Source organism: Pongo pygmaeus, chromosome 9, assembly GCF_028885625.2.
Source record: "Pongo pygmaeus isolate AG05252 chromosome 9, NHGRI_mPonPyg2-v2.0_pri, whole genome shotgun sequence".
Taxonomy (NCBI): domain Eukaryota; kingdom Metazoa; phylum Chordata; class Mammalia; order Primates; family Hominidae; genus Pongo; species Pongo pygmaeus.
In genome coordinates, this window is record NC_072382.2 from 110,392,889 (window position 1) to 110,411,157 (window position 18,269).

At 35.9% G+C, this 18,269-nt stretch overlaps 1 protein-coding gene across 1 annotated transcript in view; it reads left to right on the plus strand.

Annotated features, from left to right (window-relative positions):
• Positions 1-18,269, plus strand: part of DDX10 (DEAD-box helicase 10) — a 285,778-nt gene that overhangs the window by 55,169 nt on the left and 212,340 nt on the right. Inside the window, exons 13-14 of the mRNA XM_054438369.2 lie at positions 3,199-3,287; positions 6,386-6,851. Coding sequence (XP_054294344.2) covers positions 3,199-3,287; positions 6,386-6,851 — 555 coding nt within the window. The remainder of the gene's footprint in view (positions 1-3,198; positions 3,288-6,385; positions 6,852-18,269) is intronic.

Below are 18,269 nucleotides of genomic sequence, written 5' to 3' on the forward strand. Positions count from 1 at the left end.
TCTTGACTGTGAGATTAATATCTTCCTACATTAGATTAAATTTCTAGAAAGCATAGAACTGCAGCCAAATTATCTTTAGGAATGAGATTTTAACTTATGTTTATGACTTAATGTTCCCCAATTATTTTTCTGGACTTAAAGATCTTGATTAGCAAATACATAAAGAAGTCAATATTTAGTTTTATTTTTCTTAATTGATAAATTATATTTCTGGTATGTAACATGTTTTGAAACAAATATACATTGTGTAATTGCTAAATGAAGCTAACTAGCATAGGTATTACCTCACATACTTGTGGTGAGAAATCTATTTTAGTTAAACTTTTTTTTTTTAAGATTTTAGAATATTCCACAGTAGATTCTTTGGTAAAAGATGTGAAATTATTTTTCATTATGCTTTCCAATCTGTCTAATCTTTGAATTAACAGATATTTGAGTTCCTATCATTTTCACCTGTCCTTTACTGCCGTTTATTGCATTTACAAGATCTTTGCATCTCCCATAGCATATGAACAATGAGCCAGAGAGTAGGGATTCAGAGGTTGGATTCTATTTCAGCAGATAGATGAGGTGGGAGGAAGAATATAAAGAAGAGTTATAGAAAGGTCACCCTAAGTTGATAGGGTAGCCTGAGCAGAAAAACATTCAATAGTTAGGCTTTTATGTGATGGTTTTGAAACTGTTATTCCTGGCAAAGAAGTAAGTTTTTTTGTTTGTTTGTTTTTGATATGGAGTTTTGCTTTTATTGCCCAGGCTGGAGTGCAATGGCCGTGATCTCGGATCATTGCAACCTCCGCCTCCCGGGTTCAGGTGATTCTCCTGCCTCAGCCTCCCGAGTAGCTGGGGTTACAGGCATGCGCCACCACGCCTGGCTAATTTTTTGTATTCTTAGTAGAGATAGGGTTTCACCATGTTGGCCAGGCTGGTCTCAAAACTCCTGGCCTCAAGTGATCCGCTTGCCTTGGCCTCCCAAAGTGCTGGTATTACAAGCGTGAACCACCACGCGCAGCCAGAAGTAAGTTTTATTTAAAGAAGAGATCTTAAATTTTTTGCTAACTTATTTTATATTTTAGCAAATTATCATTGGTATGCTTAGAATAACATTAATGATGAGGCTGAAATTGAAGTGCTTTCTGTGTGCCAGGTACTTAGTTATGACAAAACTGTTTTACATGCATTGTTACCTAATCTTCCCAACAACCAGTGAGGTAGGTGGTATTGATTTGACTGTACAAATGGGTAAATGCTAGCTTGAAAATTAAAAAATGTCTAGGATGGCTGGGTGTGGTGGCTCATGCCTATAATCCCAGCACTTTGGGAGGCTGAGATGGGTGGATCACTTGAGGCTAGGAGTTTGAGACCAACCAGGCCAACAGCGTGAAACCCTGTCTCTACTAAAAACAATGACAAAAAAATTAGCTGGGTGTGGTGGTGCATGCCTGTAATCCCAGCTACTTGGGTGGCTGAGGCATGAGAATTGCTTGAACCCTGGAAGCAGAGGTTATAGTGAGCCGAGATTGTGCCATTGCACTGCAGCCTGGCCTACAGAGTGAGGTTCCTTCTCAAAAAAAAAAAAAAAAAAAAAAAAAAAAATTGTCTAGGGTAACATAGTTATTAAGTGGAAGACCTGAGACTGAAATCCAGGTCTAGCTTTCTTGAGACCTACTGTGTTATATCAGGAGAAATTAATTCCAAAATATGAGAGCATCAAATGGTAAGCTATACCAAGTTGGACTTCTATAAGCTCACTTTACCTGAGAACCTTTTCATTAAAGGATCTTTGAACAAATTGTTAATATTCATTTTTCTTAAAAATGAATAGGCATGCAAACGTGTACATGTTTTTTTCTAGCAAACATCCTTCAGACTTGCAGTTAAAATCTAGGAGCTTTGGAAGTAGTACACACATTTAAAAATATTAGATTAATTTTGGTATGTCATGACTTACTGCATGCCTAGGAGGTCATTCAGTTATCTATCAGAAAATATGAAACATTGGAAAGATGTTGTTTCACTGGTTTGTGCATACAATGGATGAGCCTTCCAGAACACTGATTATAGAAAAGTACGTTGAAATAAATGATGTGATTTATTGGTTTGTCACGTATGGTTTAGCAGAATGGCTAACTGTGTTGCCAGCAGCAGCAAGCTATCTGGTTTCATAGAAGTGATTTTCTAGGTTTTGATTATAATCTGGATAGAACAAAAGTGATAAGCAACTGAGGTGATTGCTTGTGGATGATAGTAGGGGAAAAAATTATTTTTAAACTGGTGCCATTCATTGTTTTTTATGCCTATGGAGACAGAAAATGGTTTGGAGATTAGTTGGGTAGAAAGGATTAGTGTAAAGCTAGATAAAACGTGAAGTTTAGGAAGTATGCAAACAGAAACTAAATATACTTTACAAAAGTCAACTTAAAAAATTACCTAGATGAGTTTTGTTATCTGTTTATTTGACAAACTGATAAAGGATCAGGACCCTGTTTATATTCTGGTTTGTGTAACTCTAGTATGAAGATAGTTTTTTTTTTTTTTAACAAATATTCCAAGTTAATGATGAATTACTTGAAATCATAAAAAGGAAAAGCTTTAGCAATAGTTTTTCCTGAAATGGTTTTATTAAATCTCAATATGTAAAATTTTATTTAATTGAAAAACTTATCTTTTGACACAATAATACAGAATATTATCAATAACTAGCATTTATTGTTACTATATTCCAGAAGATATGCTAGGTATCTACATGCATTCTTCTAATTTTATTCTCATAACACTCTAAGTAGAAGGTAATGTATCCCTTTTTTGATAGATGAAGATACTGACATGTAGAGAAACAAGAAATTTGCTCAGTGAGTAAGAATTTAAGCTCTGAATAGATTCCAAATCTATATTATTCCAAAGCCTGTATTTTCCCCATGGTGTACCTTATTGTAATGGAATTATACTAACTTTTAGAGTAGCCTTTTGGAAAGAAGACATTCTGGGTTAGGTTGGCTTGAAACCAAATGCAAAGTTTTTTTCTAATATTACAGTTCTAAAAGATAGGTTTTCATGTGTGCATGGAGTGGAGATATACTGAACTATTTTGTGGTTTTTCAGTACTATTGAATTTATCCCATTGGCTAATTTTCTTATATTTTGGTCTAAACTCATTTTTAATTTCTATTATATTGTACTTTTCATCCTCTTAATTTACAGTGTTTCGTCTCCTATATACGATCTGTATATCTGATGAAGGATAAAGAAGTATTTGATGTGAGCAAGTTACCTATACCTGAATATGCTCTGTAAGTATTCATAATATAGTTGGAATAGTGAATCCTCAAAGTTAGAGGGAATTAATTAATTAATTTAGAGATGGGGTCTTGCTCTGTTGCCCAGGCTGGTCTCAAACTCCTGTGCTCAGGCAATCCACCCACCTCAACTTCCTGAAGTGTTAGGATTACAGGCGTAAGCCACCACACCCGGCCAGAGAGAATTTGTTTGAAACCTGGTTCTCTGAGATTCTTAGTTTAAACCACTCTGCGTTACGTTAAAAGAATCTGTTTGTTAAAGATTCTCAGTGGAAAAGATGAAATTAGCTAGGCAGAAAATTAGTTCAGTGTTCAGTTCTTGTTATCAGGGAGCAGTTTGTTATTTGTAAGTATAAATTCCTTAAAGTGACATTGGCCATTTCCTATAGTTTGATCTTAAAGGAGATGGAGAGCAACCAATAAGCGTTCTTTGAAATCTTTAAGTGTCTATAGTTTTCTCGTTCTCTGAAACCTTTACCTGGACTACCATAGACATTTTATGCTTTGGATGTGAGTCTCTTTGCTGATTCTTCTTATGTTACGTTGTTTTCCTCTATTGCTTACTGCCTGAATATTCCTCCTGTCTTGGTGTTTCCTACAGGTACTCAGAGTTACTATGGCAAGATGCTCCTTTTTAGTAACTGAGGTTACTATTGTATGAAACAGAATGGCTGGTTTTGTTTTGGCTTAGTATTTGAGGGATTTTTTGGGGGGGAGGAGACAGGGTCTTACTCTGTCACCCAGGCCATAGTGTAGTGATGTGATCATGGCTCACTGCATCCTTGACCTCCCAGGCTTAGGTGATCCTCCCATCTCAGCCTCCTGAGTAGCTGGGACTACAGGTGCATGCTACCATGCCTGGCTAGTTTTTTTGTATTTTTTGTAGAGACAGGGTTTCGCCATGTTGCCCAGGCTGGTTTCAAACTCCTGGGCTCAAGTGATCCCCTCCCCCTGCCTCAGCCTTCCAAAGTGCTGGCATTACAGGTGTGAGCCACTGCACCTGGCCGTTTTTTTTTTGTTTGTTTGTTTAACCTTTTGACCTATAAAGGAGGAATGTTTATTCTTCAGTGGGCTATTACCTGTGGGAGTGGTAAAAACATTGGCACAATCTTATAGAAGCACCTTTGAGATAATCATACTTTGAATATCAGCATGAAATTTCCTGGACTATGGTGAAATATGTGATTACAAGGCAAGGTCTGTATGTTTGGCTTGCTCTTAGGAATTTGAGTGCCTTTACCTTTAAACTGAGTCTGACTACAACATATATCTGAGTGAGCTGCTGTTTTCTATTCTTTGTTAGATTGTATGTTTACCATAACAGGTAATATGTCAGTTATTACATTTTTGAACCTTTTAAATTGCTTTATAGCAGTGTAGGGCTGCCAACTTTCCATTTAAGTGATAGATGCCATGGATAACATGTTGTTGTTTGCTCATATGTTTATATACCAGTTCCTCATTTTATTATTTCTGAATATGATCCATGGCTTAGGTTATTAGCTGACTTTTGGCTCCCTGTGAATTTTTATCATGGTTTTCTGATTTGACCTACCTTGATATTAGCAGATAGGAAAGGCACAGGTCTTTAACACTGCAGGCCATATTTAGGGGACCATTTGTTGCAATAGATTCCAGTAAATTTTATCTATTGGTAGTTGATGACTTTTGCTTTTTGCGATGCTTAGAGAAGGCAGAAAATGAACTTTCAGAACAAATTTTAGTATAGTTGAGTTTGGCATTTTAATTTTTTTAGATATTTAGCTGTGTTGTTTCCTTGAGGTATGTAATTTCCTTTAGAAGCCTTTGATACCTAAAGCAGTGCTGTGTATGTAAGATATATTAAAGGTTTTAAAATTTTACTAAAGAAACATGTTTTGAATACCTAATATGTGCAGGTCATTGTACTAGATGTTAAATTGTAGATGTATAAGATGTACTGCTGCCTTCAAGAAACTCAGTTTTGGTAGCTGAGAGAAACATAAAAATGTAAGTGCAATACATTGAGTGAAATTCTCTGGATGAGTTTGTGATCCTAACCCTAACAGTGGTGATGGTGATGACATCAAGTTCTCATTAGTTGCCTATGTGCCAGGCACTAGTTTTAACAGCATTACATCTGTCAACTAATTTATTCTTACAACAACCCTGTGAGGTAGGTACTCTTAGCATCCCGTTTTGCAAATGGGAAAGCTCCGGTTAAATCATATTCATAAGATCTCACAGCTGGTAAGTGGCAGCCAGATTTTGAACCCTAGCAGTCTTATTTCTGAATCCATGCTTCTCAGCATTACATCTCTCAGTTTATTTGAACCATGTCAGACAGGAAAAGAGCAGTGGGTCCATGTTACGATGTTACTGTTTATTCAGAGCAATCCTTGATAAAATCTAAGATTTTATTTCCTGTCGATCAGTGAGAACTTAATGAAGCTGTTAGCTTTGATCCAAACTGGGAAAGACATGATAATAAATTGAATATTGATCATTGATGGAGAAAACAATATTTTTTAATTTCTTTTTTTGGTGTTTGGTTTATAAAATCCATTTTTATAGCAATGATTGTGCCATATTCTCTTTCAGGAAGGGAGATGGGGACCACATTCCAGTTCTTTCTCTGTAGAGAACTGTTTTGTCCTTTCATGGTCATGTCTTCTCTGGTTTATTTAGTACTTAACATTTTATGAGGTACTGTCATGTAGTTAGTTGATTGGATCCTTACAGCAACTGTGAGTTAGGCCTGGCAGGTACTGTTATCCCCATGTTATAAGGAAGCTGAAGCTGAGAGAGTTGAATTGGAAATTGGCAGGTCTAGTACTTGAACTGTTATCTTGTTTCTGGTCCAGTGCTCTTTATCTTATTCCATGTTACCCTCTTAAAGAAAAAACAGTGTCTAAAATGTTTTCTGACAGGTGTTGAGTGTATTTTGCCTTACTTTTTGGATCAACTAATCTGTTAGTACTGAGTTGTATCTCACAGGAACATTTTCTTTAAAAAAGCTCTAGGAATCTCTGCTCTTGAGAAACTCTTCTATGACGCCTATAAACATATCATCAGTGTTGAGATGACTGTTTTCACATTTTTCCATATTTAAGGTCTCTTGGTCTTGCTGTGGCACCACGCATAAGATTTCTTCAGAAAATGCAGAAACAACCCACCAAAGAATTGGTAATGAGCCAAGCCGATAAAGTAATTGAGCCAAGGGCTCCCTCCCTCACCAATGACGAAGTGGAAGAATTTAGAGCCTACTTCAATGAGAAAATGTCCATCCTTCAAAAAGGTGGAAAAAGACTCGAAGGGACAGAGCACAGACAGGATAATGATACTGGTGACGAAGAACAGGAAGAAGAGGAAGACGATGAAGAAGAAGTGGAAGAGAAACTGGCAAAAGCAAAAGGATCTCAAGCTCCATCTCTTCCTAACACCAGTGAGGCACAGAAGATCAAGGAAGTTCCTACACAGTTCTTGGACAGAGATGAGGAGGAAGAAGACGCTGATTTCTTGAAGGTGAAGCGGCACAATGTGTTTGGATTGGACCTTAAAGAGGAGAAAACATTACAGGTAAGTTTACTCCCCGTGGAGGGTCTTCTATTACATTGTCTTACTATGTGCTTATTGTTGCCTTTTGGGGTCTGAGGGAAAGTGAAAACTAAGAGAAACTTAGACTGGGTTTCTTTGCAATGAACTCTTCCTCCTTTCCCCCATACTTAAACATAGAATAAGCGCCAATGAATTTTCATATTTTTCATAACTTTGGGAGCTCTAAGAGGTTAACAACTTTAATCTTATTTACTGGTTTTCTGATGCTGTGTTTTAAAAGTTTCCAAAGTCCTGATTATGTCTCAAAGGAAGGCAATGAAGTTTCTTGGTTTATGGCATGAGGATCCTTCATTAAAATTCTTAAGATACTGCTTTCTGATTGATTAAATTATAAGGAACAGTTGTAATTATTTAAATATAAGTTTTACTCTTAATGCGACATTTGTTTATGGGAACCAAGCCAGTATCTTAAATAGAAATTGAACAGTTCTTTTTTAAAGGCTACTTATGAATGTTTATGAAAAGTTTTCATGTAAATCCTTTGTTCTCTGTAGCCATCTTCTAGGAGGAACAAAAGAAATAAACCATTTAGATAAAGCACTTGTTTTCTAGGATGCTTTTGTAGGTGCACAGTAAATGTGTTTCCCCTTTTCCCTTATTCCCCTTCCTACTTTCTATGCCTTTATTCTTGATCATCTTTTTAAAAGGGAATTGAATAAAAAATGAAGCTTGATTCTTACTCTTTATGCAATGTTGAATAAAATTTCAAGACTCACAGTAGGAAATACATAATAGATTTTGACTGTGAAACTTAGAAGAGTGTTTCTTTAAGTAACTAAAAATTAAAAAACAACCTAGAAAGTGTACTTATTGAACACTTAATATGTGTTATGTGTTAGTCATGTTCTGAACATTATCTCATTTAGTGCTTGAAATAAAGGTCGTTACTACTATCTCATTATACAGGTGACGGAAAAAAAATAACTGGCACAGAAGCAGTATAGTACTGTAGTGAGGCACACAAGTAGTAAATGGCAAAGCTGGAATTTGAACATAGGTGTTTTGACTTTAATGTTTATGCTCTTGTCCAATAATCCTGTACTGTCTCATCCTGCTTCAAATTAGATCATTTTAAGTCTGTAGTTAAGACTCATTTTATCAGTGAAGTAAATACAAGAAGTTAGATTTTCATTTTAAATAATTTAGCCACTGTATTAACTATTATGTATATCACTTTCTAAGAATCATGAACATAACCAAAGCATCAAATTAAGATGAGAAGGAATGATATAGTTTTATAATACCATGAATTGTTCACATAAGTAGGACATGTGTCTAAGTACTAATAGCTCATCTGGCATTTGAAAAATGTATGTAGCAAAACAACTTTTTAAACTTTTAAAAAAGTTTTACTGTATGTCAGTTATCTAAATCAACCCAACTCTTTAATATATACAATTTGAGTTTTGGCAAATGTATGGTGTTGTGTAATTACCACAGTTAAGAATAGAACAGAGTCATCACCCCAAAACATTTCTTATTCCCTTTGCAATTACTTTACCCTTCACTCAACCTCTGGCAACCACTGATCTGATTTCTACCCCTGTAGTGTTGCATTTTTCAGAATGATATATAAATAGGATAATACAGTATTTAGCCTTTTGTGTCTAGCTTCTTTCATTTAGCTTAATGTTATTGCATGCATCAGTAGTTTGTTCCTTTTAATTGCTGAGTAAGTATTTCATTGGATGGATGTAGGTTTTCTTAAGCTTCAAATTGGCATTGGTTGTTTCCATTTTTTGGTGATTATGACAAAAGTCATTATAAACGTATACATTTTTATGTAGATAATTTTCTCATTTCTTGGGGAAACGAGTGGGGTTATTTTCTAGGAATAGGGTTACTGGGAACATATGTTAAGTGTATATTTAACTTTGAGAAACTCCTCAGTTGTTTTCCAAATCAGCTCTTCCAATTTATGTTCTTGCCAGCAGTGTATAGAGTTTGAGTTGCATCCCATCGTGGCAGCACATGGTATTGTCAGTCTTTTAATTTTAGCCATTCCAGTAGGCATGTAGTGATACCTTACTGCAGTTTTAATTTGCATTTCCCTAATGACTGAACATCTCTACATGTGCTTATTTGCCATTCATATATCTTCTTTGGTGAAATGTCTTCAAGTCTTTTGTCTCTCTTTTGAAATTGTGTTGCCTTAGTAAGTTCTAAGAGTTCTTTATATATTCTGAATACATATCCTTAATCAGATATATTTTGCTAATACTTTCTCCCAATCTATGGCTTGTTTTTATTTTGAGTGTCTGGCAAAGAGCAGGTATCTTAAATTTTGAAGTCTGATTTATCACATTTTAGGTAATTTATATATGTGTCATATCTGATAAATCTGTGATTGACCCAGAGTCACAGATTTTCTCCTATGTTTTCGTCTAGAGGTTTTATAGTTTTAGCACTTACAATTTGGGCTAGGATCCTCTTCACCTTAATTTTTGTATATAATGCTAAGTAAGGGTCAAGGTACACTTTTTTTTGCATATGGGTATCCAGTTGATCCAGTACCATTTGTTTGGAAAAAACTATGCTTTTTCCGTTGAATTACCTTGACTCTTTGAAAGTCAGTTGACTTTCAAAGATATGTTTGTCCTTTCACCAATAACACCAATCTTGATTAGTGTAGTTTTATACTAAGTCTTAAATCAGATCTGTGAATCTGTCAACTGATATATATTTTCTTAAAATTGCTTTGGTTATTTTTGGACCATGGCATTTTCATGTAAGTTTTTGAATCAGCTAGTTACTTCAAATAAAAAGCTTGCTGATGACTTCACTGAGGTTGCATTGAATCTGTAAATCTAACTGGAGAGAATTGACATCATAACAATACCTTTTTATTTAGGCCTTCTTTAGTGTCTTTTTATCATTGCTTTATAACTTTAAGCACATGTAATGTACACATATTTTGTTAGAGTCATCTCTTACTATTTGAAATTTTTTAATGCTGTCATAAATGGTATTTTTAAAATTTCAATTTCCAATTATTTGTTGACAGTATATAGAAATAGTTTGTTTTTGTAGACTGATCATTCTACACTGACCTAGTAGTTCTTGTGGCTTTTTGGGAGTTTCTTGGGATTTTCTTCTGTAGCTGATTATGAGGTTTGTGAATAAAGATGGTTTCATTTCTTCCTTTGTCATCTGTGGGCCTTATATTTCTTTTTTCTTTCTTTTTCTTTTGCTTGATTATACCGAGTAGGATCAGTAGAATAGAAGTGGTGAGAGTAGATATTGCTGTGTTGTTCCTGATCTTAGTGAGGGGAAAGCGTTCAGTCTTTTACCATTACATCTGATGTTAGCTGTAGGTTTTTTTTTGTAAGTGCCTATGAGTTTGAGAAGCTTCCATCTATTCCTAGCTGGCTTAGTGTTTTTATGATAAAATGAATTGTGACTTGTGTCAGATGTTTTTTCTGTAAACATTAAGGTGATGACGTGGTGGTTTTTAGCCTGTTGATTATGGTATATTGATTTCCCCCTGCTACATGTTGAATCAAATTTAAATTCCTTTGAAAAACTCCATTTAAGCAAGATTTCTTTATATTATAGGATTCTATTTGCTAATATTTTTGTTAAGGATCTTTCTGTTGTTGTGAGGGATATTGGTTTGCAGTTTTCTTTTTTTGTGATGACTTGACTGGGAATATGACACATTTTGAAAGCTTTTTATATGTTTTGCCAGCATAGAGGTCATGTTGATCGTTGTCCTACTAGCGTCTGTATTGTTTGAATCTCTTTTTGATTCCAATATGAATATTAATAATTTATATCAATATTAACAGTTATTTAGAAAGTTATGATTTCTTTCTTAATTTGTGTATATATTGCTTATACATATTTTTCCCTGTTATGATATTAGTCTCCTTCCTGTTGATTCATAAGATGTCCTCAAACAGTAAAGTTATTGTCTCTGGCTTTTAACTTTGCTTTGTGTCCCTTGTCACACACAGTTGTTCATTTCCCTGCCTTCTCTGCTTTATTCCAAATTCCTTGAAATATTGTCTTTTTTTCACTCAAGTAAAAATACTCAGAATTTTATTGCCATATGAATAAATTCAGAATTGTATTCTCACTTTAAACAGGAGGGTTCTTGATTTTATTTTCTATTTTAGAAATCAGTTAATAGCTAATTTTAAAAAATCCATTACACCCACGATCAAAACAGTAAAAATTCACATTCTGTTTTTTTTTTTAAAATGTTAACTACTAAGGTACAATCTCCTTACCTAACGTCAGTGTCTAAGTTTTCTTGTTTGGACCATTTTATACTTTCAAGTATAGATTCACATTAAGTCTTTTTAGTCATTCCTAGAAAGGACACATAGAAAATACATGTGAAGAGATCATCAACTATTTCATCCTTCAACTTTAGCGTTCCTATTTGAACAACTACATTTTCATTTTATGCTGTGACAAGGGGATGGTTAACGATGAGTGAAAACATGACCCTTGTAGGTACATTTTAGTAAACGCAAATTTTCTTAAGTTGGGGGGAAAAAAGTCCCAGAAAAATGAAAAAAGAAAAAAAAACCCAGAAAGCACACACAGTATACAAGCCCATTTGAAAATTATTTTAAAATTCAACAGACATGAAATTACTTTGGCAAATTGCTGTAAAAATTTAAATGGTCATTCTAAAAAAACAACAACAACAAGCCCTTTTCCTAACTTAGATTCCTTGCCTTTCAGTCCTGCTCAGACTTAGTGTTTCTCATATCCAGGGCACCAGAGATGATGTTCTTCCAAGGTTGAGTGCTCTGTTCTCGAGGGGCAGGGCGGGGGACTCTGCAAGAGTGGTTTCGAGAAAAATTTCCTGTAAAATACCCTTTTACCCAGATTATAAAATGCTTACTTTTGTGGAAAATCTCTAGTAAAACACAGAAAATTACAAATAAAAATAACCTGTAATTTCACCACCTAGAGATAACAACCGTCTTTGTTTTTTTAAGTATACATATACACATTTGTTCTTTTTTTTTTTTTTTTTTAAAGAAATAGGGTCTCACTGTGTCACACAGGCTGGAAGGCAGTGGCATGATCGTGGCTCACTGTACCCCCAAACTCCCAGGCCAAAGCGATTCTTCTGCCCTAGCCTCCTGAGTAGCTAGGACTATAGGTATATGCTACCATGCCTGGGTAATTTTTAAAATTTTTTTTGTAGAGGTAGGAAGGTGGGATCTTTCTGTGTTCCCCAGGATGGTCTCAAACTCTTGGCCTCAAGTGATCCTCTCACCTTGGCCTACCAAAGTGCTGAGATGACAGGCAGTAAGCCACTGTGCCCTACTCATATACCCATTTTTAAATAAATGAGATGCTCCTAGGTATATATATTTCCCCATGTCATTAAAGTGTCTTCACAAATATTTTTAATGGTTGCCTAATATGCCATTAACCTTTATTTAACCATTCCCCTGCTGTTGGATACTTAGGTTAATATCCTTTTTTTGAATCTCCGTTTAAAGAGTTCTACTAATTGGCAGGTTTGTTCTCTCCTTCACTTTCACTACTGTCACCAGCATAACATGGAATTGATTCTACAGTTCAAAAATGCAAGATAGGGATCTTCTCCTTATCTCATGTAAACAATTACTTTACAATAATTGTTTCAAAAATTTTACCCCCAAATGATTACCGAGCTTACACATACTAGGGCATAAGATGACCTAGGTCTCTTTGGGTTATAGACAGGGTTCTAAGAGGGCCCCAGTGACACTACATAATACCTCCTTATGCCGCTCTTATTGAAGGAGGGTCACAAATTCCTCAGATCTGCTCATCTCCATCCAGAGAGGTTTTACCACATCACAGCTTGCTCCTGGCCTGATAAACTATCAGTCCCTGAGGAGTGATTGAATAAGCCACATTTGAGTAACTACCATAAAATATGATTCTGCATCCACTCAGTGGCATCGTCTCAAAAGTGCCTTTGATGCAGGGAGCAATAATCAGCCTCTGCTTGTGACAGTGCAGCTCGACTGAGCAAATATCCTTTTCTCAGAGTGAAAAAAACAAAACAAGGAAGAACAAAAGAAATTGTTGCAGGCCTTTTTTTTTTCCTCCATTAAACATATAATGCCTGACTGGATTTTCTACTTTGCACTTAAGAGTAACTCACTTTTTAATACTATACATCAGGCCAGGCATAGTGGCCCACACCTGTAATCTCCCCGAGGTGGGAGGACCACTTGAGCCCAGAAGTCCAGGGCTACAGCAAGCCACAATTGAGTCACAACACTCCAGCCTGAGCAACAGAGAGAGACCCTGTCTCTAAAACAAACAACACAATGCACATCATTAATGTATACCAGAGAGATTTGGTCTGCAAATTCTTTAATGATATCTCTTGTGACCATTAGAATACCTTCCCAACTACTAGTAAGCTGATGAATCATTTTGAGCATCTGGAAACATTCTTCTAAAGTTTGTTTCTTTCCCTTGTCAATCACAGTTTTGTCTGATGGTGGATTTTAAGATCTAGATTCTGGATCCGTTAGTTCTAATGGATCAATTCAATTGGGCATGAAGTTCCACTTTGGCAACTCAGAGTAAAAGCTTGTCTTCCATGGCTGATGCTCTTCTGCCTCCATTATAATTTTACCAGGAAAACAATAGTCCTTCTCCATTCTTATTCTTGGTATGAACAGTAGGATGTATTTCAGCCAGTAAATTCTGTGGTCCTGAATTTCCTTCAGATTGCTTTACTTCTAAACATTTTGATAAGATTAGCTGTATGTGTAGCTCTGGGTTCAGCTTCACCTCTTAGAGATTTCTCAACCACTAGGACCTAGACAGGTTTTCCCTTGTGACTGAAAGGCTCATAGAAAAGTGACAACTTGTGCTCTCCTAACACACGTCTCAGTGGTAGAGAGCTGTCTTCCTGGGAAAACATAATCCAGGGCTATCAAACAAAAGGAAAATATTGTCTTACTGATCAGTGTGTGTTCAGGGCCTGGTACAATGACTAGTGCAGATTTCACAAATATTTTGTGAATGAGGGAGTGAATTAACTGAATTTCTTATTCCTTCACTTTGGTTTTGTTTGCTGTGACTTATAGAGAACTCATAGGTAGGGTTTATTTTTGGAAAACCTGTATTTTGTGAAGTTCACCTCATTGACTTACAGTGGTTCAAAAGGTATTGTTGAACTTTCTATAAATGTGAGCATAAAAAACTTACTTGACTCTAAGTGATATACTTATGTAGGCCGAGCTTTATAATTTAATTTAGATAGCAAGTGGTAGTATCTAATTATAGTGTTGTAAAATTCTGTTTACTAAGACTACATTTGCATTATACTGTAAGAAGTTCCATCTTTAAAGTACACATGTACCTGCGTTTTTTTTTTTTTTACTGTAATAAATTTAAAGTATTATGTCATGTCTGTTGAATATGAGGAACATTTTGGGGCAGTTGATAGGATTTTTGATGCTAAACAAGGAATGTTTTGCTGTTTCTTCCTGTACATTCCCTAGTACTGTACACAAACAGTAGAGTTGAAGTTCGTGGTTCTCCAGTTGAAATAGAAAGGCTAATTGCCTTTTCTTTTCTTTTTTTTTTTGAGATGGAGTCTCGCTGTGTCACCAAGGCTGGAGTGCAGTGGCTGATCTTGGCTCACTGCAACCTCCGCCTCCCAGGCTCAAGTGATTCTCCTGCCTCAGCCTCCCGAGTAGCTGAGATTACAGGCATGTGCCACCACACCCAGCTAATTTTTGTATTTTTAGTAGAGATGGGGTTTCACCATGTTGCCCAGGCTGGTCTCAAACTCCTGACCTCAGGTCATCCACCTCCCTCAGCTTCTCAAGTGCTAGGATTACAGGTGTAAGCCACCGTGCCCAGCCCTTTTTTGAACTACCTCACCTAGTCTTAACTTCACCTGTTACCTACTTTTGAGTTTTAAAAATTAATACTTATTTTCACTCATATTAGTATCTTTTGATTCTTCTCTGTGTTTTTAAGCAATTGGTTTTGAATGTGACCCTGCATCCATGATCTCGATTGGGTTTCCTTTTTTTCTGGAGACAGAGTCTCTCTCTGTCACCCAGATTGGAGTGCAATGGTGTCATCATGGCTCGCTGCAGCCTTGACCTTATGGGCTGAAGTGATCCTGAATTGCTGGACTCAAACCATCCTCCTGCCTCAGCCTCTCAAAGTTCTGGGATTATAGGTATAAGTCACTGTACCCATCCTGGCTTTCCATTTTATCCTTTACTTTTGCATTTTATATTTTAGTGTTGTATGCATCCATCAGTCACTGGAGGCTACTTTTTTCCTTTATTACCTATTTTTAAGGATAGACCAGATATAGAAAAATCAAATCATACATAAAATGGGAATAATGCTATCATTTGCACATATAAATGAGTATATTCCCTGTGGGAAGACTAAGCACTTTTCCAGACACTGCTGACTTTGTTGAAATTTTTGTTGCTCATGTTTTAGAATTGTCTTTGTAGACACCATACCAGACACAGAAGTGAACTGCCTTTGTTACTTATAACTTATCCTCTTTATCTCGATTATCTTTTTTTTCCTTTCTTGTCTCTCTGGAAAAAGGAGATTTGTACAAGAACCAAATTGAAACTTGGAGCCAGTAGGAACCCATTAGATTGTAGGTTGTATGGAATATGTCTAATAATCATATCATTATAATTAAGACCATAATTATTTGGCATTTTACCATATATTGAACACTTTCTGCATAAGTTCTCATTTTTCCTCATGACAAGAAAGGTAGCTATTAAAATTTCGGAGGAGGAAAGGAAGGCTTTTAAGTGACTTGTCCAAGGTCATAGTGGTGAAGTTAGCAGTTAAACCTATTTGTGATGCTAAGTCACATTTTCTTTCTCTGCTGTCATGCCTACCATTATTTGTGTGTAGTTTGCTTTCTGTAATTGGGTAATGTCAGTGTAATTGACAGTATTGTAAATAATTTTGGGCTACTCATTGTGTGCACACACTTGGAGTATAAAATGAATGTTTGCCTTTAGACTTTGGCGTAAATGGAGATGAGAGGTACTGAGTGCCAGGTGCAAGCAAGGCCTTCTGGAATGCTGCCTTGTCACAATCCTTTTCTGTTTGACGAGATCAATGCAGTGAAGGACAACAAGATTTTCTTAGCAGTGGAGAGGTGCCACGAGTGATGAAGCAATAAGACATGTGCAGGAGAGAGTGCAGGTGTAGTGATCAGGCACAAAGGCAGTAAGAGATAGATGGCTGGTTGACCTCCCACCATAGGGAAGAACCTTGTTTTGGCTAATTGTCTTGTTGGGTGTTCAGAAAGTTGACCTCTAGGGAGACAGTGTTAGAGAAGAGCATGAACATACAATTAAAATGATTAAATTAAAATTTATTTTTGGAACGCTTATTTCCTTAAATGTGAGAATGAAATCTCTAAGCATATGCTTTCTTTTCTTTTTCAGTTTAAACCTTTTTAGAAATGAGACTGGGTAGATTCCATTTTAACTCAACAAATGTTCTTTTAAAGCTTTCTTAACAGTAAACATAGGTCAATTTTAATTAAGATTTGAATGATACCCGTGGATTATTCATTGTACCTTAGAGTTGATTCCAGATCCTGTTTACATTGATTTAGTCCTACTTTTTTTTTTTTTTTTAGTAGCTTTTTCTTTTTTTAGTACTGTAAGAACTCACTGTTGGTGTTAAAACACAGATTAGCTAACTTTGAAGCTTTTAAGTATACTCTTATAAAAAGATTCCAAGTTCCAAATCAAGATTCTCCTATGTGGGAGCTAGGATTTTTCTGCCTCTTGTCTCTTCACTTTTTCTCTTTCTCTCTTTTTCCCATTTGTCTTTTTTTCTCCTTTCAGCAGCAATTACCTAACGGATGCCAGGGCCTGTGTTAGGTACTTAGTGACTTTTAGGAGCTTAGACTATGTAGTTGTAAAATAAGTACTGGAAAATGATTAACATCTATCAATTTTTTTTATAACTTACCATGCACTTTGACTATCATATCTCACTTATTTAAATTCTTACCACAGCCTTGCATAGTGTTGTTGTCATGTTACAAGTTCAGACACAGGCTTTGACAGGTTCACTTACTTCCTTGCCTGATGTTGCATAGTTAGTGAAGTGCTAGCACTGGAGTCTGTACTTAAGCCCCTCTGACTTGCCTCAGTGTGATTGTGCTTGCTTTGATTCCTGTCATTTCTACATTTAGTGGTGGCTTTTAGTGTTCCATTTTCACTTCCCACTTGCACTGCCATTCTGCCCCCAGATTCTTATTACCTCATTCTTGGCTCGGGGGGATAAGCTTCATAATTGGTTCTCAATGTTCTTCTGAGTCATCTTCCTGTGAACCTTGGTCAAATTAGTATTTTTTTCAAGTGGTTTACCTTCCATGCTACCCTTTAGTTCACCCTTGCAGTTGGATTTTGTAAGCTAGCCCCTACCCTATTGTCCTGCGAGACCATTCTTCCCAGTTTCCACTTAAACAGTGAAGGATTCCTTCCTGGATTATTTTCTTCCCATTCCAGCATTTCACATCTTTGAAGATTCAGTGCTTATCTTGCCTCTTCTTTGAAGCCGTCCTTTACTTCTTCAACCCACTGACCTCTGGATTCCAATGGTCTATTTTGCTAGTATTTTTTTCTTTTACTTGACATTTCATAATGTAGCCACATGACTCTTAATTTCTATCTCTTCCATACCTGGTGATTTGCATTCAGGGACCTTATATAATGTTCAGTTGACTTAAACAGAAGGAAGAACTCTAAAGTCAAGACTACTGTACCCCAAATTTTTGCTACCATGAAGTGAAACAATGGTAGGATGATCTCAAATGTTGCCAGCTGAAATAGTTTGGTATAGATGCTCATTTGTCTGATAGGTATCTTTTCTGTTTTTTGGCATCCTGTGCATAATTCTTTTTTTGTAATCTAAGCTTTGTTCCAATTCAAAAGGAGTTGTTATTGTGTAACATGAAGCTTAGATGCATATATTGAGTTGCTTTATGTTTTTTTTCCCATATGAGTTTGGTATGCAGATGACTTCCTAAGGATGTAAATTTTCAGTGGAAAGCTTAAAGCTGGTTTTGGCTTGATGTTTATTCTGTAACATGCTGGATCATTATATCAAATATTGACTTGTTTTCCTTTATCTCCTTCTTTTATACAATATTCAATATTTATAGCATCTGCTGACTACTGAATTTTTAAATCTACTTTTGTGGTTGAAGTTTAAACAGCTACTTTTACAGGCCGTATTTATCTTTATTTTAAGGTAGTTATGCAGGTAATGAAAGAAATGTGAAATAGGACAGGCTGTTCTTGAAGGTCATGTGAATAGCCCTTGAACTTGTTATATGATTAGAAATAAGGAGTTTTCAAATTCATAAACAAGTGCGTGTTTATT